The sequence below is a fragment of the Plectropomus leopardus genome, chromosome 5 (assembly GCF_008729295.1).
Source record: "Plectropomus leopardus isolate mb chromosome 5, YSFRI_Pleo_2.0, whole genome shotgun sequence".
NCBI lineage: Eukaryota > Metazoa > Chordata > Actinopteri > Perciformes > Serranidae > Plectropomus > Plectropomus leopardus.
In genome coordinates this window covers 4,011,736-4,038,131 of record NC_056467.1, presented here as the reverse complement: position 1 = coordinate 4,038,131, position 26,396 = coordinate 4,011,736, and the positions used below count along the sequence as shown (strand labels likewise).

At 39.2% G+C, this 26,396-nt stretch overlaps 1 protein-coding gene across 1 annotated transcript in view; it reads left to right on the top strand.

Annotated features, from left to right (window-relative positions):
• Positions 1 to 4,535: 4,535 nt before the first annotated feature.
• Positions 4,536 to 26,396, top strand: part of zgc:153039 (uncharacterized protein LOC767698 homolog) — an 80,972-nt gene continuing 59,111 nt past the window's right edge. Inside the window, exons 1-6 of the mRNA XM_042487178.1 lie at positions 4,536 to 5,124; positions 9,450 to 9,584; positions 10,044 to 10,181; positions 11,588 to 11,914; positions 14,767 to 14,874; positions 14,951 to 15,062. Coding sequence (XP_042343112.1) covers positions 4,905 to 5,124; positions 9,450 to 9,584; positions 10,044 to 10,181; positions 11,588 to 11,914; positions 14,767 to 14,874; positions 14,951 to 15,062 — 1,040 coding nt within the window. The 5' untranslated portion in view covers positions 4,536 to 4,904. The remainder of the gene's footprint in view (positions 5,125 to 9,449; positions 9,585 to 10,043; positions 10,182 to 11,587; positions 11,915 to 14,766; positions 14,875 to 14,950; positions 15,063 to 26,396) is intronic.

The following is a 26,396-nucleotide window of genomic DNA, read 5'->3' as shown; positions in this document are numbered from 1 at the left end:
GCGAAACTTGTGGGTGAGATTTCGACACGATAAGAGATTTGGGAAAAGTTGTGATCCAACAAACAAAGTTCTTTCCACTGAGCAGGAATTTGAGAAAGGATAATTACAGAGAACTCAGATAAACACCCTATAAGAATCGAATACAGACAGACAAAAATCTGTCTGCTGCTGCTGCCACAAAGGAGCTCCATGGCAGCCCGAGAGTCATTGTCACCATGTGCTTCTGTAGGACTCCTGCTGCTGCTGCTGATAGGAGTGATTTCCTCCCATCTACCTGGAGTCCAAACCAGACCCAGTGACTTTTGGTGCAACCCTCAAGTGAGGAAAAATATGGAGAAAAGGGTTGACGTGCTGAGGAAAGACATGGTGAGAAAATATGCATTGCTGCTGGTTTAAGGATGCAGAATAAAAAAAAATTAAAAAACACAGACAAATAGATGCTTCTATATAGAAAAACAACAACAAGTTACAAGAGCTAATAATTTAAGCAAGAAATGTAAAAAAAAAAAGTTAAACCTGGAGTAATTGAAGTTAAATTTGCATGTTGATATATGTTTTATTTTCTATACGTGCATAAGAGTAACAAAACTTTGTTTATGTCCTCAGGACACCTGCGTGGGTGCAGACACTCTGCCCTCTGCAGTGCAGCTGCCATGTGTTTCAATACACACAAGAGAATGGGCAAATAAAACTGTGAGTACTACCTGGCATCCATTCAATCATGTACGCCTTCTGTCAGCACGCTGTTTTAGCCCAATTACAGCCTCACAGGGACACTAGCATGGCTGTGGACTCTTTGTCACTAACCCAGACACAAACTACCACATCAAATACTAATACTTTGTTGCACCTATTTGTGTGTATGCGCGTGTAGCTGCAGCAGAAGTATGCAGAGGTGGTTGGAGCCCTCCAGGTGTTTCAAGACGGAGTGCAGGGTGCGAGGTCTCAAACCACATCAGAATGTCAGACCTCACTGTTGCAGAAACTGGGGCATCACATCACAAATTATCTGGCTATCATCAGCAGTCTTCAGATACAGGTGATACACATGAATACATCAAAACACTTCGTGGTTACAATCCACACGTTGTTAAATGCATTACACATGAACGCACAAAAAAAAGATAAACACTGAAGTTGTTCATTGCCTTCTTCCCACATTTTTGAAAGAGATTAAGCCAATTCTCACAGGTTTCAAGGGTTTAAAATGAAAATGTCATATTATAACAGGAAAACATCTTGTAAAAGTGTGAAAAAACATCTTGACAATGACAAGAAACTTATATTTTTTTTTTTGTCCTGGAAAATCTGCACATCTGTAATAATAAAAACAAGTGTTACAAAGTCAGAAAATAGGCTAACAAACATGTCAGACATGCTATGAAAGTTCTATAATAGTTCTGAAAAGCAAATGTTAGTGTAACTTTTCTTCTATTGACTCTATTTTTTGGGCTCTTACAGACTGTCACAGTGACGCCATCTCATCCTGCAACACAGAACTGTTCCAGCCTGAACAGTACTACTGAAGTGCTAAAACAGTACAAGAACCTGCTCAAGGGAAAACTGACGCGCTTCGCTTATGACCTCCAAGAAGGAGCTTGCAGTTAATTTGGAAAGTAGCTCATTTGTGCAGCTGAGCTGTGCTACCTGAGGACTAATTCAGGACACAGCAGGATATCAGGGGAAGACCAGCACACTGTAGACTAAGGGAGTCCATCATGTTGAAGGAGACCCCAAAAAAAGAGGACTGGGGTTGGTTTTGCTGTTTACACTGGAAACAAAGACGGATACAGACATCAACCAGTGAGTAAATTAAATTCTGTAGTAAATTTAAAGTTTAAAGTTCTGGTCCCATCATTAGAGACAACCCAAATCCCAGAAAACGCAAACCTCAGAATCAGAATCAGAAATACTTTATTCATCCCTGGAGGGAAACTGTGGGTTGTTACAGTCACTCTGATGCCAGCATACTTAGAAATAAATACAAGCACAAGCACAAGTTTATAAAAAAATGTAATATGTACAGTAAAAGTAAACAATTAGCACTGTATGTATGTATTTAATTGTTTTAAAATGAATCATATATAACAATCTAAATGTAGGAAATAGTAATAGACAATTAGCACTAATATGTAAATATTTAAATTATAATATGGATAATGTGTCTTCTCTTGTTTCTCATTGCCTTCATCTTTGAAAAAAAGAAAAAAAGAAAATCAAGCCAATTTGCTCCAGTCAAAGAGTTAAAACAAAACTATTCGAACTTGTCCATGTTTGAAAGGGGCTACATCTATTGATGATACACTTACCAGTTTATTACCAAAAACATTAATCTCCATTGAGGCGAACTGACAATATTTTTTTCATGGCCTCACAAAATGATTCAGTTCCCATTCCTTATTAAAACTTCAAATTAATTATTGCGTTCTCACAAATGAACAAAGTCACGGCAACTACAAAAGTTCTTGTCTCCACACATCATTCATTTGTGGCCACACAAGTTTTCAGGAGTTCAGTGTCTTCCAGGTGAAACTGATCCGACTGGAACGCTACTGTTGTGCCTTGGCTTCATGTCACGTGTTTCCATCTAATATCATAATGACTCACTTGCCTTTGCAAATCCCACAGCCTGAGCATTTTGGCATTGTGTGGCAGTGCACTTTGTTGGTTATACTTTTTGCAATATGGAAACAAAACTTTAACTATTGCTCCCTCTGTGGGTGCTACATGAGAGGTGCTCAGTGTTGGGTTCAGCAGTGACCTGCCCACATGGAAACAAGGAAAAATAGGCATCTTGACTCTTCTTTATGGATATGTAGAAGGCCGGCAAAGGTTACTGAGTTTTTTTTAACCACAAGGCCACAAGTAAGAACTTATAAGATTTCTCTTTTTCTTAGCCAAGACCATTACTGTATATCTTAAATTGCTATACTGCTGTATGGACCTGAGGTTTCTCAACCCATGCATGTGTCTACGTAGGGCCGACACAGAGAGTACAAGTGAGCATCTAGAAGCTCTGAGGAAGCTCTCCAGTGACTGTTTCCCCCTTTTTTATTATCTCTTTTAAAAGAGATAATAAAAAAGGGGGAAACATTTAAATGCAAAAATGATCTTCAGAATATGAAACAGATACAGTTAAAGATGCACTTTGTGATTTTGTTAAAGCACTCAACGGCTGCCCCATATTTTTTTTTTTTTTTTTTTGACCGGTTCACTATTAATGATGTGAAAGTCAACTGAAAAGTGTATATTTAAGTTTATCATGTTATATTTGAAATCTGAGGAAACATCAGTGTTGAAAATCTAAACATGTATGAATGTTTGCACACTGAGAGTTTGTCTACATTACTTTTATAGATTTTGTAAATGTATTTGCATTGACTTGTGTAAAATAATTTATCAGTATGTATATATAATATATGTAATAATACAGCATTATTTTTTTCAGCAAAATGTAGCCTAATTCTTGCTTAATCACTGTAGCATCACAGAAAGATGTTCACATTCTGCTAGTCAGACTGTGTTGTGTTTGTTCATATATTATTTATTTACTGGCCGAATTTATTTTGTTTGGGAAGGAGGCGGGCCATTACAGCATTGCACTATTCTGTATTATTTGTTAAACCTGTTAACTTTCAAACTGAAAAGCAATTATTCTTTAAAAATGTAGAAGAGGAAGGTGAGAAACCTGTTTGTTTTTCCACATTATATTGTATTTTCATTTCCATATGGACCCATGCAAGATGTGATTGTTACCATAAAATTAAAACATTAAAATATACCGACTTTTTTTTTTTTTTTTTTTTTACACAGGAAGTTTCACAACATAAAAATAAAGCATTAATCTATCACACCTAAAGTGCATTTAATATTTAGTATGTTTTCTTCTTTTATCTTTTTATATGATCTGAAGTATTCAAATGTAACATTTAAACTTCACATCACAAATGCACATCAAGTTCCAGGTTGTAAGTGGTTAATATTTCTCATGGATGTATTTCTGTGCAGGTGGCTGAAAGAATGCAGCGATCTGATTGGCTCAGCCAACCTGATCATATGACCCAAAGCAACAGGCTGGAAATAAAAAGGGGCTGCAAGGAAAACACAGGAAGATCCGAGCGTTAGACAGATTTGTCAAGCTACACACACACACACACACACACGCACACACGCACACACACACACACACACACACACACACACACACACACACACACACACACACACACACACACACAATATATAATAATACGAATAAACAGACCAATCAAACCACAAATAAAAGGAAATAAAACACATAAAGCATAAAAAGATAAAAGAAATAAAAATAAATAATAAAGAAAATATTACACCACATAAAAGCAAGTCTAAAAAAATGGCATTTGGGAAGTGATTTAAATTATTTTTTCAACACCGCCAACACTGCCTATTAATTACAAACTAATCAACTAATAACTTGTCGATAGCTTTTACACTGAAAGTTGTAACCGGAAGTTGTACTTGTGTGTGAAGTGAAATTGACGTCCGTAAGTCACATGATAATCTCAACAGCAGTGCTGCTAAAATCTGCAACCACAAAGGCAGATATGGGCAGTTTGTGTGGACTTTTACCTTACTTTTTAATATTATGTGTGAGGACTGCGCACTTTGCTATATAGACGTTTACTGGGCTGAATTTATTTCACGGTATTTTTACTGATAACGAAAGCACTTATTCCCTACTTTGCCATGTAGCTAACGTTTTTTTTTTTTTTTTTACCAGTCTGCAGCCAACTAACTTTCGAGACAAACATTGGGAACCTTTATAAACGTGTCGTGGCGAAACAGTCAGATTTCAGCAGCAGAAGCAGGAGCGACAGGTCGCTCTGATAAGTTGTGGAGCTTGTGAAGAGGCAGGTTTCACGATGACAGAGCGGACTCCTCTTCTCCACTACCGCCTCTCCACCAGCGTCAATGAAACCGAGCGGCGGCCCCCTCCGGCCGGGCAGGCCCTGGCTCAGCACCCGGGCAGCCCCCGGCAGAGGTCCACCCCTCAGCGGCAACCGAAGAAACTCTCCATCTTCTTCGGTGTGGTGATCCCTACCCTGCTGTCAATGTTCAGCGTGGTATTGTTTCTCAGAATAGGTGAGTGCTGATGGTAACAGTTATCCTCTTAAATCACTGCACACCGTTATGTGAATTCTGAACCAGAGATGTAAGCCAAACCCCATTCAAAATTCTGATATTTTAAGGTTGCCTTGCTTGTCAGTAAAGGTTCATGCTATATAACGTGAATATGACCTTTTGTTCGAGGCACTGTTGAATTCGGCATGCAAGACATTGATCAAATTTGACCAGTTTCTGTAATAACAACTATTAAAGTGAGCAATGTTTTCATCTGAATAGCTACGGAGGGCACTGTTGAGTAGTGTGACTTTATTGAAATAAAGTTGTGCTTGATGACATTCACACTGGTATGATGAATCCATTATCTTTCATCCCTGACTGATTCAATGGTGCTCAGAAACGGGATTTAGATTGAGAAGCAGATGAATTGTGGAAGGATTTTTTGAGCTTTTATCACTTTAGGTTTCACATGCACCTGCACTCAAAACCTTGATCCTGTTTCCTGTGGATTTTTTTTTTGAGAACCAGTTAGAGTGCAACCTTTCCATGCACTGCTTGATTTTTAAGTGTGCAAATGTGATTTTCTGAATATTAAATCACTACTTAAAAAGTGAGTGCATCGATCTGTACTATATCGCTTAATCTAGCAGTAATTTTAAGTTCAGTGGCAATATCACCAGCGTATATATCTTTATTAGATTTGCTAACTTTTAACACAAAAACCCTCAACATCTAACATAGTTTTGCATGAAACCTGTGAAATGTTTGATAACCCCCAGCAGGGTTGCATTTATTGGGTAAGAATAAAATGTTTACCCAGACTTTTCTTAAGTTTTAGATGTTATGCATAGCATACTTTATCTTGCAAAATTTTACCAAGTTCAGCAAAAGTTTATGCACTGCAAAATTTGCAGAAATTTGCAGTTTTTAGGGTCCCATGCCGGCATGCAGGGATGAGCTTCAGATGCCCAGGATTGTAATATGTAAGTTATGCATAAATTATTGTAACTCAGTCATCAAAGTGTTGTTATCTGGAGAAAAGTGGCTTTTTATTGTTGTGGGATCATTTGACCAACTTCATTTAACGGAAGGATATCTGCTTTTATCTGGAAACACAATTTATGTTTAAGGCTAAAATGACTAAAACGAGTCATATTGCTAAATGTCAAGACAGTAAAAGATCTGTTTTCCAGTAAAAAATGAGTGCGAAGTGACTAATCATAATATGTCACGCAATCCGCAGTTTCACATTTCATCTGTCAAAGCATAAAAAGGAGGCCACTGACAACTGAGAAGCACCAAACACCAGCCTTTGACGAGTAACTTCATCCTCTCTCTTCTCTTGGTACCAGTTATTTATGTGTTGCGCTTGTATGTGTTTTCTGTGTTTTACCTCCAAGTTCTTTTCTTACTCTCTCTCTCGCTCCCCTCCCCTGCCCACCCCAGTCTCGTGAGATGTCAGCTGCTGTGCAGTGGGCACACACACACACACACACACACACACACACACACACGCTCACACACACACACATAGTGACTGTCTGTGTAGGACTTTAGACGACTATTCTTACACTGTGATTCTACACAGGAACTAACTGCATTTTCGGTGGAGGATGTGAAACTGCAGTTAGTAAATTTATCAGGTGTGAAAGCATAGAGGAAGAGACGTGCATGTGTGTTGCTTTATAACAAATCTTTCTAAAGATATTTTTTAGGGTGTTTTTGCCTTTAATTTATAGGGCAGCAGGAGTGGGAAAGGGAGAGGGGATGACATGCAGCAAAGGGCCAAGGCTGGAATTGAACCCACGGCTGCTGCAGTGAGGACACAGCCTCTAAACATGGGGCACCCGCTTTATCCACAGAGCCACCATGCGCCCCGGATAACAAATCCTGCCATTATACACTTTTTTTTATCATGGTGTAACATTTCCCAGTGATCAACTAATAATATTTTATTATGTAAAATAAAAAAAATACCTATTGTATCAAACTTTTTCAAAAAAGTTTCAACAGTGCTAAAACAAAGTAAAGCCTTCTTAAAATTCATTATTCATATCTGAATCAAAGACTGCCTTTTCCATTCGATTCTGGCTCTGCTCTCTGTGATCATGTGACACCCACACAGCAGCACTGCAGATGCAGATCACGATATCAGCAGCGGCGTTACGCTGCTTGTCGCCGTCATCGACTATGGAAACATGTATAATCGAAGATCACAGCAGAAAGCGGTTGTGATGTGAAACATGTGTCTAACATGGTGCGAAGTGACACTGATATCTTCTCTCACACTTAAATTAGACACACATGACTTTGCTTATGGAGATGAGATATTTTAGTTATTTTAATTAACGTTTGCGTTTGAACTAGTTTTGTTGCAAAGCTTTTTGAGCCCTGTTTACTGAAATAGTTCCTAATGTTAAATCAGCTTCTGTTACTGTTCTGATACTTAGTAACGATAGGTGCATCGTTCTTTTCACAGAACTGATTCCTTTGAATTGATGCGTCTAAATTCTTTCCAGTTTTGATACTTTTGGCAAAATATGGTGTCAGTCTTCTGTGAAAAATGATTTCTGATCATATGTTATAGCTCACCTGATCCGATTGCTTTGCTCTTCGTTATCAAAGTGTTGTTTAAATGCTCTGAGCAATGAAATACACAGGTCTTTTTGGTAGTGTCCAGGTTGTTTCTGCATAACAGCTTAAAGCTCATAAACACGCTGAAGACAGAAAAATGACCATCTGAGGAGCGTGTGAATGCCTCATTGTCCTCGGCAGGCAGACGTTTGGACTTGAGTCCAGTTTAGTCGCTTCTTGTAGCAGGCAACATGAGCAGTACCCTACAGTGACATGGTAGGGCTGCATTAATAATTGAATGTTAATCAGGATTTTGGCATCCCACAATTGAATGGGCATGATCGTCTGTGATATTAGTTTAAAATGCAAAAACTCTGCTGCATGTCAAATCAGACACAGCGATCAGCCAGCATTCACTTTTGAAGAGCTGTCATTCACCTGTGCACATTTTATGTCTGATTTTGATATAAAGATTTGAACATTAGCAGGAATGTAACACAACACGGACGAGAAAGAAGTGCTCTGTCTGTTTCTTGAAACCTGGATGGGCATCAGCTTTCTTGTGTTGCATTCAGACACCTTATAAAAGTATTTAAACCTTTGAAATGTGAAATGTGAAAATGTGAAATTTTTGGGACAAAAATGTAATCAGCAACTTGGCATGAAATGTCATAAAAAGGAAAAAAATCAATGGAAAATGGAAAATCATCAATAATAATCATCAATAACTAGGTAGAAATATCAAGAAATCTATATTTATAATTACATGTTTAAAATAAGCCTCTGGAAAAAAAGATGTATATTTTTATTATAAATATTTTTATTTTTATTTATTCATTTATTTAATTTTTTTTCAGGTAATTTTCTTATAACTTTTAAATGATTCTCTCACTAATTTTTGGGTTACTTTTGCTGCTCAGAAGAAATCAAGCCAAATTACTCCGGTTTCAGAGAGTTGAATGTGAAAGTGCAATAAAAATGTTTTGTCCAAGTAAACAATGAATAATGGTGATAAATAATTGAGATATTGATCAAAATAAGATAATTTTGGCCATAACTGCAGCCCGACGATAACGGCGAGTGGGAAAAGTCACAGGTTCATTAGTGCTCAGATGATCAACAGCTCGCTCATTACATCCCAGACACTAAAAAGAGTCGTTTAGAAAGATTTGTTTGGTCAGTTTTGTCCGTCACGAAGTCTTGGAAAAACCCACATATTTCAGCATTACAGTAACGGCACGGAGAGGAAGCACTTTCAACATGTGATGCCAGTTATGTTTTTAGAGAGGGCGGAATTTTGGGATGAGTCGCTTTCCTTTTGACTTACTGTTTTGAAAGCCACATGCACTGAAATTCATAGATCTGGTCAAATATAAAACTACTAGCTGTAAATACATTTGGTGAAATATTATATGAGTTAAACGAAAGGGGGATTTATAAGTTTTACTTCCACCTACTCCTTTTTGGACAATGTACCTTTGTTTGCTTTCATTTTTTTGGTTTCGAATAAAATCCTTTGTTCATTCATTCACTGAAATCACCATAAGCACAAAAGCAATTCCTCTAATATGCATTTATCCACATTTATCCACATTTTGTTGACTTTATCACGCTAACTGTGTGTTTTTTTTGACGTGGTACTCGTGCCATGTTGAAGGCTCACATCCTCTGCACTGTGGGTGTGTGCTCACCACATTAACGTTATCGCCACATCAAAGTTCTGCTTTCGACCAGCTGACAGTGTTTGTGTTTGTGATTTCTCTGTCTAGGATTCGTGGTGGGCCAGTCTGGACTCTACCAAGCTATTGCCATGTTCCTGGTGGCCTACTTCATCATCTGCATGACCGTGCTGTCAGTGTGTGCCATCTCCACCAACGGAGCCCTGGATGCAGGCGGGGCCTATTGTATCCTCTTCACAAGCACACACACGCTATCACATGACATTTGCACGTGACAAAGTGGTATCAGTAAAATAGTCAGTGGCCAAGAAATGGAGACGGCACACTTATAGAGCTCCTCGCTACACTAAACAGAGTGTGTCTTTGTGTATGGGTGTGTAATGTGGCATTGTATGTGACACTGAATGGGGCCTGATTTGTTTATTATCTGAACCATAAGACACTGTTTACTACTTTAAATAGAGGCCAGTATGTCTCTCTGCCAGGAATTTGGTAAATGACCCCAATCAGTGCTGTCTGTCAGTCAGCACAGACCTTCTTCATCATTCTCTTAAAACATTTGCCTTAACATGACAATACATTAACTGAAAAGCAAATTGCTTTCCTCAAAAAGGCCAAACTATTCAAATGACTCAAATACAAACACACACACACACACATGCACTTTGCCTTAACTCCGCTCAGACATGATCAGCAGAGCGTTGGGGCCAGAGTTTGGCGGCAGCATCGGCATCATGTTCTTCCTGGCTAACGTGTGTGGCAGCGCCCTCTATGTGCTGGGTTTGGTTGAAGCCATCGTGGCCACGTTCGGCGTGCCAGAAGGTGAGTTTCATATTAACAGCTTGTGAAATGCTGGTTCCTCGTGGTCACTCCATCTGCAAACTTCGACTTATTCCCCTGTAACTTATTTCATTAGCTTCCTGAACAGCTTATTACAGGTCATATATGAAGCATTATTGTCCCTTTAGGTGGTTGTTGGCATTGAGCGAGAGGTTGGATACACTCTGGACGGCTCACCAGTTTATTACAAGGCTGATTTAGAAAACCACTCACACTCACAATTTAAATTTTGATTCCTGAGTTACATAACCTAACCTACTTAACCTGCATGTCTGTGGACTATAGGAGGTAACCTCAGCTGGCCTGCAGGTGCAAACTGCTGTGCAGCCCCATTATGGTCCTTTTATTATTAAAACTATAGCACTGAAAGCAATCACACTGTGGGTGCAGTTATTTCTGGAATGAAAGTGGGGCTTGCTAAGTTGCCTGCACAGGGAACATTAGTTAATTTTCAAATTGATCAATTTGCATGAAAATAGTTCAGTACATTTTCTAGCTTTACTTAGTTCATTATGTTTTCTTAATTAGGTTAATCAGTGGTTTTCCTTCTCATAAAACCAAAAAGCCCACTTCACAGAAGAAAATAATGCCATTTAATGTTTCTGCAAACCACAAATCATTTCACTGGTGTGTTTCATGCGTACTTTATCAAAATTTCTAAAGTTTGTTCGTAGCATGTGAGCCTTCTTTATCATTGGGACGTGGAGGGGATGGTGGACAGTGTGACACCTCGGGGAGACGCCTGCCATGCTGCAGATCACTGTTCGTGACCAACAAAAGACAAAACTGGTTCTGATTTAGCGATTCATTGCTGTGTTTTCTGCAGTTTTTTAGGCATTAACAGCAGTTGTTGTTTTTTACTGAGACATTAGGATTGTGCTCCCTAAGCGGATCTTTTAAGCCAAACATATTTTCCTGACCCTAACCAAACGTTTTTTAACCACACAGTTAAAACACAAAGTTTTAACATATCTGCTTCATAATAATGTGGAAATGTTATGTATTCGTAGTTTTCAGATGTGTACGATACCAACATTTATTCTGGCGATGGGGTTAAAATGACCTTCTGTTAAAAATTAATAAATAAATAAACAAATAAATCAGGAGAGTTTTAAAATCTAATTTTCTAGCAGGGACCTGGTGAGAACTCTGAAAAAAAATGTACCAAGTTAGAAGTACAGTGGTAAAATAGTGAAAACTTCTCAAGTGTGTGTGTGTAGAACTATGAATATAAAGCAGGATCTTTCTAGAAAAGAGCATTAAGCTGATGCAATATTTCCTAGGTAAAAAAAAAGCTTAAAAATGTCGAGAAGAATTAATGCATTTTCCCCTTATCTTTCCCCCATGACCTCCTGCCTCGACACCTTTACCACCTCATCCACCTCTAGACGGATCTCTGGTCACCTCTCCCTACCAGGTCCTGCCGTCGGGCTACTGGTGGTCTCTTCTTTACGCCACAGGCGTGGCCCTGCTGTGCCTGCTGGTGTGCCTGGTAGGAGCCCACATCTACGCCAAGGCCACCTTCCTCATCTTCCTGGTGGTCATGTTTGTCTTGGGCACCATCTTCACCAGCTTCTTTGCCGTTGGCCCTCGTACCATCCTCTTGCCCGGCTCTCAGTCATTTAACCCGGCACCCAATGGAACAGGCCCCACGTTTCCCACCACAGCCAACTTCACCGGCTTCAAGTTGGACACGCTGCTGGGGAACCTGGCAGGTAAGATGACTGAGGCCGGCCAAAAACAGGTCTCTCAGGATTTGCTCATACTGAGCATGCTTAGGGTGCCTTGTTTGGTCTGTGGTGTGTTACTTCTTTTGTTAATTTTGACAATACAGTTCAAACTAAGACGGAAAAATTCTTTCCTTTGTGTTTAAAAAAAACAAAAAACTAACATTGTTAAAACGATCCTCGTGTACATGGCAAAAACAACCAAAAAGCGCTGTAGTATGCATGCAAGGCCAGCAGTTGGTGGTGTAACTTGTAATGAAACACCATGGAAGATCGCAACATGCCTGCACATAAGGGCGCTCTTCTACAGAGCGGTGAGTTTAAACAAACAAGATGATGGTGAACGCACGCACGAGAACCAACAACGTTATAAAAAAACTCAGTAGAGTCGGCAGCGCAAACGCAGCTCAGTAGTCCGCCAATGTTGTAATTGTTGTCCCGCATGACCATTTGTCTGAAGCGTAATGCACATGTGCGGAGTGCGGCCATGACATCAACGCTCTCGCAGGTCATTGATAGTTTACAGAAGCCATTTATTGATTGAAGTCCATACTGGTGGGTCGAGATATCCCTTTCAGCTAATTGCTATTGAACCATTTTCAGATTGACCTGTTACGTCACATACCAGACAAGTATGAACAATTTGAACAATTTGTTTATGCTCAGTGCTTTACTCACTTCACTTGTTCACATTTGTGGATGATGTGGGTTTGAAATATTCATAAGTTGTTACTCATTGGAAGCATGACCTCAGTGACTTAGACGTACATCCAATGCAGCCCCTGCTGCACTCACTGCTTACTCCACTGCTGGCCGAGGGAGGGTACTGAGAGCCAAATTTCTCATGTAGGCATAGTCACCAGCCACCTACAGGGCAGCTACAACCCCCCTTCTTTATGCTGCCTTTGCATTTTTACACAGAAACAACAAAAGCATCATCATACCGCCTCAGTGTGTGGTTTTAAACAGCAGGCTGGCATCAAGGAAGCAAAAGAGGTGTGACGTTATGCTGTAACAAAACAGCATTTGCCTTGATTTTGACATATGAAAGACATGTTGGCAGCCCTTTCTAAACAATAGCGATGTGATAACACAGATGTTCAGAACATTAGCGGGTTTATTTCTATTGCAGCCACTGTACTAGCCGTCATCATTTCCAGTCGAAGGCGACGTAGGCGTGTTATGCAAGCCAAAATGGTGAGGCGAGCCCCTTATCCATGGGAGCAGCCACGTATGAGGGATTTCTGGGAGGTGATAGTCCACAATTTCACAGAGGAACTGTGGATCCAAAACTTCTAGATGATGAACCTTTGAAGAGTTATGCGATGCAATAACACCTGTTGTAGCGCCGGCTGCATCATCACTCTTTGTTGTACATCATGTAACCTGTAAAAGCAAAAAAAAGTGTTTCCATTGCAGTTTTGTAGCTTTAGCTTTTGTTAATCAAAAGAAAAATAGGAAATATGCCCCATAATCTCACACTATTCCTTTAAATGAGATAGAGTCACATGTGTTGCATTGTGATTATTCCAATAAATCCCGTGCAAATCACTGCTGCTGCAACAAGGAATTGATCCCTCACCGGCTTCCCACCCATTAACACAGCTGAAATGCTTCTGGGAACAAAACCAAACCAAACCAAAAAAAAATCAAAAGTTCGCAATCTTTTCCAGCCCTGTTGGCAGAGGACAGAAGTTTTGATTTCTCTGTAATTAGATGTTTTACATGTTCTGTGGTTGTTAATGTCTGTGGAAATCTACCTAAGCACTCCACTCTGTTTTGGGGGATTTATATCCAAGCACATGATTACTAAGCTAATTGGTGTAACTCGGGCATGCGTTCAGGCACACGTGAGAACTATTACAGTGAATAATCCCCAAATCTGACTAAAGAGAACACAAACACACAAAGAGCCATCAACAGTTATAATCTTAAAGTGAATATTGTAAAGTCCAGAGACAAAAATGTTTTTTTCATGTTTACTTTTTAAAGTTTTTGAATGTGTGTAAACATCCTGTTTTTTTGTGTCATTCCATCAAACTGTTGTGTTGAGTGCTTTACAACCATTAACTGCTCATGTTAGCTGCTCGATTATTTTCTTTGGTCACTTTTAGTACTGTTAAATCTTTGTTTTGAACATGCCAAATAAAACAGGAGAAAAAATATATATACAAGCAAGAAAAACAACACCAAAATGTCCTTTCGACATATTCAGTAAACAAACCTGTCCGAAAAGGACTAGGAGAGAGTGAATACTTATCAAATCCTTCCCCTTTTTTTCAGTTTTATATAAATAATTTCAAACATGAATATTCCCAATTTTGGCCACAATATTTACTTTCCACACCTTGATCTAATAAATCAATACAATTCATGTTTACCCTCATGAATCAATAATGCTTAGTGCTTTTTAGGAGCTTAATTCTTGCTGGACCCCCCCAACAAGTACAAATGCTGGTATTCATTGATAGAAAAACAAGAGTAGAAAGTAAATGTGTTTGGTTCATGTTTGTGTGTGGTTCATGTTTGACAGGTTTGGGTAGTCCCTCGGGTAGATATGATATTTATTTACAATTATACACATACAACCATAAAAACCTCAAAGAAGATTAGTTTCTTTATAAATGGAGTCCTGTGATTGAGTAGCTGCTGCTCTGGAAACAGCAGGAAAGACGTGTGGAGATTGCTTTTCTCAAACACTGTAAAACAGGATGAGGTTCAGGCACAGAAGTATGGAGGAGAGTCTGCCAACAAACCAAATTGAACTTTCCGTCAGAAGACTGATGGTGCTGATAAAAACACTACTACAGTGACTTATCTGTTGTAATCTCTCCCTGCAGCTAACTACACGGTGGATTACACAACAGGAAATATGATGACCTTCGCCACTGTTTTCGCCGTTATGTTTAACGGCTGCACTGGCATCATGGCCGGCTCGAACATGTCAGGTAGGTGAGGGCAAGTTGTGAGTGTGTTTGACTTGATTACCTGTGTGAACACACTCTAAAACTGTCTGTCTTACAGGGGACTTGAAGAATCCCAGCTACTCAATCCCCCGCGGCACCATCACAGCCGTCATTTTCACCTTCATCATCTACAACCTGCTCAGCGTGCTGGTGGCCTGCTCCTGCGACCGGTCAGTAACACACACACACACATACAGACACACTTCTATATGCACACAAACACATTAGGATACAGTATACTCTTAAACTACTTACTGTAATATAACCATTTTTATCATTGCCATCTACAAACAAACAAAAAACAGCAAAACGGGCCATAATTGGACATAAATCCACACAGATCCAAACAAGTTAATTAAAGCTTTAGTGCTGATAAGAGTACAAGCGCTCTGCTGAAGTAATAGATGTTAGCATGTTTTGTTTTCAGCAGCTGAAATCCAATACTTAGTGGCTATCAGATAATGCGAACAGGGTTCATTTTCTGCTTCACCAAATTGAACTGCAGCATCAGACGAGGCGGATTTCAAAACCGTCCATTCCAAGCAAATGTTATCCAACACCACGTGTCAGCTCATCAGTCTGAACAGCTGCAGCCCATTTTTGACACTGGATTATTGATGAATAAATGACTCTTCATGAAGCTGTAGCAAGTCCGCCCAGTCACCAACCAAAATACAGACGAGGCTGTGTGGACACAGACGCTAAAACAACGAGCTGATAAGTCTGAGCTCTGTGTAGGGCTGCATTTTTTTCCTACTTTATTTTTTGGTATATCATTTCATTTCATACAGCTTTTCATTTGCTATCTCCAACAGATATATCCCAAACAAAATATATATCCAAAGACATAAGTAGCCAGTGTATGGACCAAGTAAACAAAAAAATGAGGATGTAGAAATTGAATAAGAGAAAGAAAAAGAAAAAAAAGAGAAGTTAGAGATATGTTGAGGGCTGCAAATTTAAAGCACTTTCCTTAATCAATTATTGGTAAAGTTAAAGATCAAATAATTTAATAATTATTATTTGGGAAAAAAAAACATTAGATCATGCTAACTGCATTACATATGTTATATTTAATGTTAGTGGGCAGCGAGCTGTATCAAAAGAAAGGACTGACCAGTTTTTGTACAACCTGTTTGGTTTTTCAGACTACTTTCTGATTCATCCACTTATTACTGGCTCTCCATTCTCAGCATAATATTTCCATCTACTACTACGAGTGATGTTTCCTTTGTTTTGAACAAGGGACCTTTTATAGTTTCCTTGGTTTTAGGTTGTTGCTAAAGGCCTACTATTGTCAATACTGGACACTTTGCACCTTTGAGGGAGTATTCCACTGAAAATCTATAATCGAGTAACAAATAACCTGGACAAATTAGTGAGATTTCTTTCAAAACATGGAAAATAAGGGCAATAAGCAACTTGGTAAAAAAAATCCACAAATAGCAAGATGTAGTAGTAGTAGTAGTAGTAGATTTAGAAAATTATTTTTTTTAAAAAAGATAAGAAAAAAAAAAATAGGAAAACACTGTTAAGTGACATAATTATTACAATATTTTTAAGCATTTTTTCTTGTTCGCCTCTTTTTTAATTTTTTTAAATTTCTTTTTGTGTGAGTGTTTGTTTTGTTTGGGTATTGTTTTTTAATTTTTGTTGTTTTGAACAAATTTTTCTTGTGCTTTTTATGAATTTCTTGCTAATTTTTGAGTCAGTCTTATATTGCTCGTTACCTTCTTCCCATATTTTTGAAAGAAATCAAGCTAATCTGCTCAGGTTTCAGAGGGTTTCCAGAGGTCAGAGGGAGTATTGATTATTAACACTCTGTCAGTGACAGAGATAATTTTGGTGTCTGTGCTCTTACCTAACTTCACTCCTGAGGTTAGAGGTCAAGTCTTTACCTCAGTGTTGTAGTTGGTATTTGCTTCTTTCTATTTATTTGTCCTCTGTCTCCCTCTCTTTCTGTCTCTTTCTATCTGTCTTTTGCTGAGTGCCAGAGTTCAGTATTGATGTAGCTCTAAAGCGGGTGTTGCCAAGGTGCTAAACTGACATGACAGGGCTATAAAAGAGCATCAGGGATCGATACTGCCATCATTTACCCTGCCGCACCGTCCTCCCTGCGTCCGCCTACCGCACACACACACACACATTGATAAGAGACAGAGATTCTTAATACACTTTCTCCACCTCTGCAGTGCTCTGTTTTTACAGAGAGCCACATATACAGCTTGTGTTTTATGTCGGTGCATGTTAACGTATTGTTTTCCATCGTTGGATTGCAGATATCTAAAATATCTAAAGTAGTTTCCCTCTTCTAAAATGACTTACGTTAGATATGCAGTTGTTTTGTAGTCATTTAGGCTCGAGGCAATGTCAGTGTGAAGTGGGGCAGAGTCAGCACTGAGCCCTCACATGACCCAACAAAGAGGCCCCGAAGGTCCCTCACATGACCTGTCTGTGTGTGTGTGTGTGTGTGTGTGTGTGTGTGTGTGTGTAGCGGGGTGGGTACACTTAAATTGTGTGTTGGTCACAGTTGCACAGACACATTTGTGGATGCAGTGGATTCTGGTCAAGTTAGGCACACGTGGACACATACAGCTGTGATTCCAGACTATAGGAACCCTTTTATCTCTGGGGTTACTTTAAAGTAACAGATTAATAGTTAAAATAATTGCCTATGAGTAGTAAAGGTTCACAGTATGTGACATTTAGGTGTCTGACAAAAAAAAAAGGGAAAAATGTCCAGGGGAAAAAAGCTAGGGAAAAACCGATATTTATAATTATCATAATTATATATTTTAAATTATGTTACAAAAACCATTTTAAGTACTTTTTCTAAGGACATTTCTATGTCGTTTTCTTAACTTTCTTTTCTTTTTGTTTTTCAGTTTTTTCTTTTTTTTCTTAAGTTTTTTTTACTATCTTTTAGACAGCTTTCATAACCTTTCTTTCTGCATTGTGCTAATTTTTAGGTAGTTTGTCTTTATATATCTTTCATTGTTCATTGCCTCTTTCCCATGTTTTTGAACGAAATCAAGCCAATTTGCTAAGGTTTCAATGTGTAAACAAGTCACTGTAATTTAATAGATAACATATTTCTATCTTTATCCATCCTGATTCGTAGTATTAATTACATCCAGTTTAAAATCGATTCAAATGAACACATTTTGAACATCTGAAAACTGTTAGGGTACATTAGGCCAAAACAGGTTGAGGACCACCGATATAGTGTGCTGCAAATGCAAATGCATCTCCCGAATTGATTTGGTCCTGTCAAATAACTCAGGCAACGTTTTAAAGTCCACTGAGGTGATGTTCCAAATAGCCACTGCAGTCTCCTCTCTAGCGCTGTGCCTGAGTAGAAATCAAATGAAAGCAGGTCTGAACTGCAGCTGGATCTAGACGTCTGGACATCTGGACACATGACGTGTGTGAACTGCATGCCTAGACCTCCTGCGCTGTTGCAGCTAAATGAGAACCTCCCTCGGTTTTATCAATGGAGATTTGTTCTGTTCTGCCGCATACTTACTGATATCGGTGGACATGTGACATCACGCCATGTGTGTGCATTATGCATGTGTGTGTGTGTGTCTAAGAGACAGCTCATGGCTGAGTACACACAAGGCGTCTGTGGGAAGCTGGACATTCATCACTTGCTGTACAGAGGAAGTGTGAAGCATTGTTAAAAGACAGGATAGAAAGTGAAACATTGCGTTCCTCAGAGCAGTAAAAGACAGTTTTGATTATGAAATACAGATGGTGTAAACTCACATGGGGTGTAAAATCCTGTTTTATTGGTTTCATGCCCGGGACATCACTCCCCGTCTTATCTTCAGTTAGCTCAGGGTCGTTTGGTTTATTGAGGCTGACCAGAATTGAGCTGCTATGAGTGTTATCTTACTGGATAATAATTTCTCGAAAGTACCAGGAAAAGTGACTTGTTATTTCCTGATTGTGCACTTGTTTCTGTGTCATGTCTGGCTTTCATGTGGTTTTGATCTGGTTGTGATTTTTGACTCTTTTTAAAAAAATATATATATTTGAAGTGGGATTTTATCATGTACTTATTACACATGTCAGTCAGCATGTATCCTGTTTGGAGAAGCAGGCTGGAGTCAGACATGAAAGTTAAGAAATGTGCTGCTGTGGAGGGGGTCAGCAGCCAAACGTATTCAGCCCCCTAAGATAAGTCCCACCTAAAATATGTAGTATCGGTTTTGCTATATTGAGAGTATTTTCATTGCTTTACCTTGCTGTCAGACAGCTGGCTCCGATGGGGAAGCTGTTAACGGCTTCAGTTCCACATCAGTGCTCTCGTCAAAGCCACCAGACTCGATTAGAAAAAAAGCAGTTATTTTAGCTTGTTGAGCACAGGAGCTACTAGTCTACCACTCCCTTTACCAGTAATTTTGTTTGTGTTATTGTGTGACTTTGTTGAATCTGAACCAACCTTTTAAACGCCAAAGTCACACAATAACACAAGCAAACTAACTGGTGTAGGCAGCGGTAGCCCAGCTGCCCCGGTGTTCAGCGATGTTAAATTAATATTTTCTCAATGGAGTCTGGTTCTAAAGAGAGGGATAAAATAGCCTCATTTTCTTGGTTTCAAAGTTTCTGCATTTTCTAGATTTGGCAAACGATTTTCGCCATGTGATAACTTCTCTGCATTGCAACGGCTGGAATTCACTGCTCCCACACCTAGATTAACACAATGGTCTGATTGTACACAGAGGAAAAACTCTCCAGACAATATTTGACACCTAACTCACAAGAATGCAGCCATTGAGCGGCCAGCAGCCCCTATCAGGAGATGATAAGTGGGCCGATGGTGACAGTGACAGGCCCCACCGGTGAACAATCTATTTTAATACCCAGCGTTCATTTTCTAATGGAGGAAACAGGAGCTTCTCTGCATTGCTTGTTTGTAATCGGTGTGCCGCAGTGTATTTCATCTTCTGCTTGTTGTGAAACATTTTCATTCACCGCCATCTCTGCTACATTAAGTTGGCTCACTCCATGAGGAAAAAAAAAATATTACCAACAATGCCTAAAGTGCATCATAAAGCTTTATTGATTTTTCTGTAAGGAAATTAGAGAAAGACCGATATTTATCACAGTGCAAGAATTTAAGAAACATCCATTTGCAAAGTGCAAATTGTTCTAGAAATAACGGAAAATCTGGCCATCCATTATACTTGCAAGATCACATAACTATTCAGGGAAAGCATTTTGTGGAAAATTACTCTGAAATATCTGTAGATAAATAGAAGCATTATGTGTTGATTTTCTTATAAAAGCTCAAGTGATCAGCGCGAAGGCAAACCAGAACCCCGAGGCAAAAACCCATCTCACATTTATCTCACACGACCAGTTGTACATCCTAAGTGTGTGGCAGCAGGTTTTTGGCATTAAATTATGCAGACAGGCAGGCTAACCAAATTATCATGGATTAAAATATGGCTGCTTCTGTTAAAGTCATTTGTCATGTTATGGCACCACCACATGTCAGGGAAGCCCTCACGCCTGATACGAGACTCCAGGGTAACTGTGAGGCTGGCAGTATCTCATTATTATGGGATGTCACTGTGGGATGTTGTAGGTTGGCATATGTTTGTGTGTGAATCTCTGTGATTTAAAGCTGCAGTTGGTAACTTTTAGGAAATTAACTTTGTTTCAGTTTTGCTTAAACTATCACTTTATTCTAAAAGAAGAACATGAGACAGTCATTGAAACAAATCAGTTCCCTCCTTCTGCTCTTAGAATACACCATGGCACACTGAAAACAACCAATCAGATTAGAGGAGTCTGCTGCGCTACTTTCAGTAATGCCAATCACGGTTCGTAAACTGCGGTCAAACTGTTAAATTAGGCAGCACTGATCAAATATGAATCTCCATTGTCCATTTCTCACCTCAGATGTTTTCAGAAACATATTTCAGTTTGCTGTTTAGCTGTAAAATGAGAAAATGTGTGACCCAGCAGCAATATTAAATACAGCGAACTAAAGTATCAAGCCTCTGCCACCAGCTGTACCAACTTTCTAATTTTACAGCTAAACAGTACACTGAAATATGTCTCTTAAAACAGTTTCGGTGAAGAATAGGCAACAATTTTTCCAGCTGAATGAGAGTGTATATGTGTTGCGTAGGAGGGGGAAAACTGTCCCTTTGTATCATTCCTTGTTCAGTCTCTAAATTTGGAGGTTTTTGCAGCTCTGTGAACATGGCACAGGCGGAGCTCTCCATGAGATCTTTTTTTTCTCAGCAGCAGTTTTTGACTTGCGGGGGTGGATAATTGATCTTTTCAGATAAGATCAAGTCAATAAATAAGGGAAGCAGCTACCGAGAGCAAATGCAAACTTTAAGACCCAGCAGAATGAATGTTTAAGTTTCACTTTCAGTGCGCTTGATGTTTCGCTGCTCTGTCTGTGCCCAAAGTACACAGAGAGTGTGATGCAATGAATTACTGTCCGGTATATATATTTCAATAACACTGAATGGTCTGGTGGTCTAATCTATTTGTGGCAGCAGAAGTTTATATTGTGGTGTGCCACCATAAATGCATGAATGTGTGGGAAGCCCGAAGGAAATGCAGGTCACAGAATCTTGATCCGTATTTGATCAGCGATGCCTAGTTTGACAGTTTGACCACAGTTCACTGGCAGTGATTGACATGATTGACAGCTGTGTTAGAGACTCCTCGTCTCTGACTGGTTGTTTTCGCTCACATGTGAAAGAGCATAAGAAGCGCTACCAGGCAGTAGAGTATGATTTTAGTGCTGTGTGAGTATAGTGACATTTATATAAATATGAAAAGAAAAAATAAAACAAAATTTTCCAAATGTAGCTTTAGCTAGAAGATGACTAACCCCAGTGCTTTACTGTAACTGCTTTATGTAGCATTTATAAGCAGTATATGAACATATATACATAATTTATTGTATTTAACACACTTTAGTAGTTTTAAACAGATATAAGGATGTTTTTAAGTGTATAAATAAACACTCATGTATATATAAGTTTGTCCTTGCCAACATTTATACCTCCTATCTAGCACCCAAAGAGGTATTAAAACAGATAATAAATGACTGAAGAGAAAGTAAAACATAACTATATTTATTTTTTAATTACATATGATTCATGCATGAACACAACCCTTACTGGTTATTATAAAGCAATTAGCTTTCACACCCATGTACACATAATCCACCAGTGGATTAAGACTCTTAAAATTGAGGACCACTTACTAGATTTCTCATTGATCACACGGCCTTCATCAGGGCACAGAGTTTGCACAGTTGTCCTAGTAGTATTTAGAAACACTTCAATAGATAGAATAAAATGTCTATTATTTTCTGGTTATGTACAATAATTATTGCTTGCGGCTTCAGATAGACATAAATAACCAAGTCTTTTTTTGAGATACTTTGAAATTGCTATGTAAACACTTAATAATGTCCTTCAAGCTATTTATAACAACAGTACATTACGATGTGTGTTAGAAACATTATACTGCTTGTAAATGTTAGATGGAAGAGTTAAAATAAATTGTTACTGGGAGATGGTGTATTTTAAGCGTTTGAGTCTTGTGACAGAATGAGTTTCCGTACAGCTTGTCCATTCTATACTAAAAAAAACTTTACTTTCAAAAACAAGTTTCTCGTTTTATAATAACAGCAAAGGGAAATTTTTGTTTCTGTCGCAGCTGCCTTTGTTGTCCAAAAGGTGGCAGTCACACTCTCTTACCAGCCCCTCTCTCTGTGAGAGAAGATTCAGAGTGACAAACTAACCTTTACATAAGACTCCTCTAAATTGCTACCCTCGCCAAATTGTAGTTCTGCATCATAGCTTTAAAAGGCAAAGCACTTAAGATTGTACGTGAAAGTGAATGTCAGCGAGGTGGGAGACGGGCGGGTAGCTCTTTAGGAATGGCTATCTATGTCACAGAGTGTACCGGTCTTATGTGGTCAGTACCCTCTCATAGGTTTGTGTGTGTGTGTGTGTGTGTGTGTGTGTGTGTGTGTGTGTGTGTGTGTGTGTGTGTGGGCGGGGGGGGGTTGGCTGTGTGCTTATTACAATGAGGGGATTAGTCATGTAACACGGCAGGAGGCTGATGGCTTCAGACACATCAGGCTTGGTTGTGGCACAAAGTATGACGCACCTCAACACCTGCTGTGTTACTCTTTTAATTGTTTAATTGCACCCTGTATGTGTGAGTAAGTAAGTGTAAGTTCTCACTGGTCATGGAATTCCTGGAGAATCATGGAATTTTGCAGGGACAGTGTCGGGATTTTGTTATTTCTTATACATTACATTTTATCATCCATTTGATACAGCCTTAAGTTTTCCAAAGCATTCCAGCAAAATAATGCTATTTTATTATGGAACGCTGTGGAATATTACCGCGGCTCCACAGTGGGAACCCGGTGAGATTGACTTTGCAGACGCACCTACAGAATTTTTTTTTTTTCTCACAGCTGTATGAGCACATTTTCTGCTTCACAGCTATTAGTACTGCAAAGAAAATGAAGCTCATTTGGATGTAAAAGCCATGTAACTGGTTTTCAGGTCACTGTTAATAGAGCGGCCTTATATTTTTGTCTGTTTTGAGATTATCGCTGATGATATGGCACTATGGTAAGAGCGCCGCTGATGATGGTGATGAAGGCTGAGGGGATGTGAGACAGAAAGGAATCTATTAACCTTATGTGACCAGCTAGCCAGCCATGACAGATTGCCCTGTCGCTACTTTATCAAGCTCTTTTGCTAGTGTGTGTGTGTGTGTGTGTGTGTGTGTGTGTGTGTGTGTGTGTGCGTGTGTGTGTATTAGGAATTTAAATCTACCCTAAAAGCAACAGAGGGAGCATGACGACTCACTCTGTTGCTCCACTTTTTTTTATTACTATTATTTAAGAACCGGTTTCATGCCTGAATATTAACTGGTTTGGGGAGGGTGGGTTTTGTCTTGGCTTGATTGACTTCTTTGTGTGTGTGCGTGTGAGTGCACACACGTGTGTTCTGTGCGTCAGTGACCTGTGGGCTAATCCGCCCTGGGCTAAAGAAGCTTTTGTATTAATAGCTGACTTGATAATTATATTAATTTGAATGTGTTGGGCCTTCTTTTGTTGTGCTATCTCTGACATGCAGCCTTGTGAATGTGTGAGCAATCTGCACACCCCCCGAAGTGCCTCTGTCTCTCATCTCTCTTCTGTTGCCCCCCCACCCCCCACCCCTCCGCACACACGAACGCTGCGTCTAATTCCTCTCAATTTTCCCAAAAAGTCACATTTTTTTCAAAGCACTTTTATTCTTTCTCCATCTTTCAAAAACAACCATGCTGTATTCACACCGTGTCTCTTGTCTTTTCACCTACGCACTGTCTATTCCCATTCCTCTGTTTTCCTATTCTGTTTTGTCCTTTTTTCCGCCTCACTCTGGTTACCTTTCACTCACAGACTTTATTTTACTCATTCAACATTTTCTCTCCTTGCTTTTACTGTCTGCAGGATCTTCTGCCTGAAACTCAAGGCTCAAGGACCTTGTCCTCCTTTCCCATCAGAAAAGGGTTCTAAAAAATGTTCTTGGCTTCAGTTCTTAAGATCCCTGTGACACAGGTAGTATTTTACAGCAGGTCACAAGCTATTGGGCTTGAGTTTGCAGTAGTAAATGGTCTGGAGAATCACACAGTTGCCATTTTCAAAGGCCCAGACACACCAAACAGACATCAGACGATGACGAAAGTCCCCTGCTGCGTCGCCTCATGTCGCCTGTGTCTGGGCCAAAATATTACACATGAACACATTGCAAAGATGACAGCCCATTGCCAACAAGCACGTATGTTCTGCGCCTGTGTGAAATGAAATACCCTCCCTATCAGCAGACAGCCATAGTTTGTGAACGTTATTCAAAAAGGGAAAGCGAAAGGATGTCTTAATGCCAGCAAGCACATTAACAACACAATCTAATATTGAAAGAACAGAGCATAATTTTTTAGCTTAAAGTCATGATGTGAACAGTTTTACCAGTTTCGTCTTACTACTGTCACAGTGTGGGTAACTTTTCCCACACATAATTGGCTAAGGGACTGTGAGGGACCGAGCAGGAAGGCATTTTAAAATTAAAAAGATGGGTTTAAATTGGGCCCCTAAACAAGGTAAACAAAACCAAACTGAACAAGTGACTTAAACAAACTGAGCTCACTTAATGAGTAAATGACAAACATCAGTAAACATGAGGGTGCACAAAGCAATGCAACTTTAATAATTAAAAATAAACACTGTAGTTTGGCAAAAATGTTATGTAAAAATAAATGTGTTAGATAAAGATAACTTGAATTCAAAATCAAACTGCTAAATTATTGTTTCCTTGGCGAAGTAACTGAACAACTGTAATTATTTTAAGTGTTGTATTTGTGATTGAACATAACCCTAAATAAGAAAAGGGTCAAGTGAAAGTGAAGACGTGAGACTGAGTGGACATGATATTACTAAGTTGAGCCAGTGTGGCCTTGGTTGCTGCTATCACACTAATGGACTAAAGCAATGCATAGTCTACAGCTATTTTTTCTGGCATTGTCTCATTATCATGATTATAATTACTTTATTCATCATTATACAATAAAGCCTTATGGCTGTAGAATTATTGGAAAAATACTATAATGACATAATAATTTCATACATAGTGGCTTTCAGATGGCAGCTCAGAATAAAAATAAAAAGTCAAACATTTGATGTTTTGTTTAACTACCCACACAGTTAACACACATGGATTTAAAAGAGGCTTTCTGTGCTTCTTCCACCGCTGTGCAGCTGTGCACAGTGGTGGACAGGTGCTTACTAAAACTCACTAATTGGCATGTTATATATCTTTTGTTTGTATAAAAATTGTAAAAAAAAAAAAAGTATGCAAACAACAAGCTATGATTTGAGTTGAGTTAGATGTGTTGCATGCAATTTGCACAATTTGAAGGTTAATTGAAACCCGCCTAATTTATCATTTTTCCCCTAAAGCCCGGTACACACTCTGTGATTTTGGGCTGTCTCAGATGAAAGATAACCATCGTGGCAGAAACGTGGTGATATCTGTTTGGTCGTGGCTCTAAAAACAACGGTCCTACGTCGCACAGTGAGAGAGCTGCCGTTGGATGGCCGTTGTCACAGTCGTGCGATCAAAGACAGCCTGGGATAAACTTCTGACAGAGACAGAAATTTGGGATAAGAATCTCTGCCATACAACCAACGTCTACTCATCAGCCAACAGAAATGCTGCATGAAATGTTAGACTGATCAGCGCGACTCCACTAAATACTAATACAAGCTAATACTTCGAGCTCTTGTTGCACAATTAGGGTGCCAAGTTGTTTTTTTTTCCCCAGCCATGACTGCATCCGCATGCCCTTCTTCCTCTTCTTTGCTAGATTTTTCAAAACACACATAAATGCGGGGGCTCGATCTGTTTGTTTACGTTTTGCTCTTACCGCTAAAGCGGCGTAGATGAATGATGTTTTGT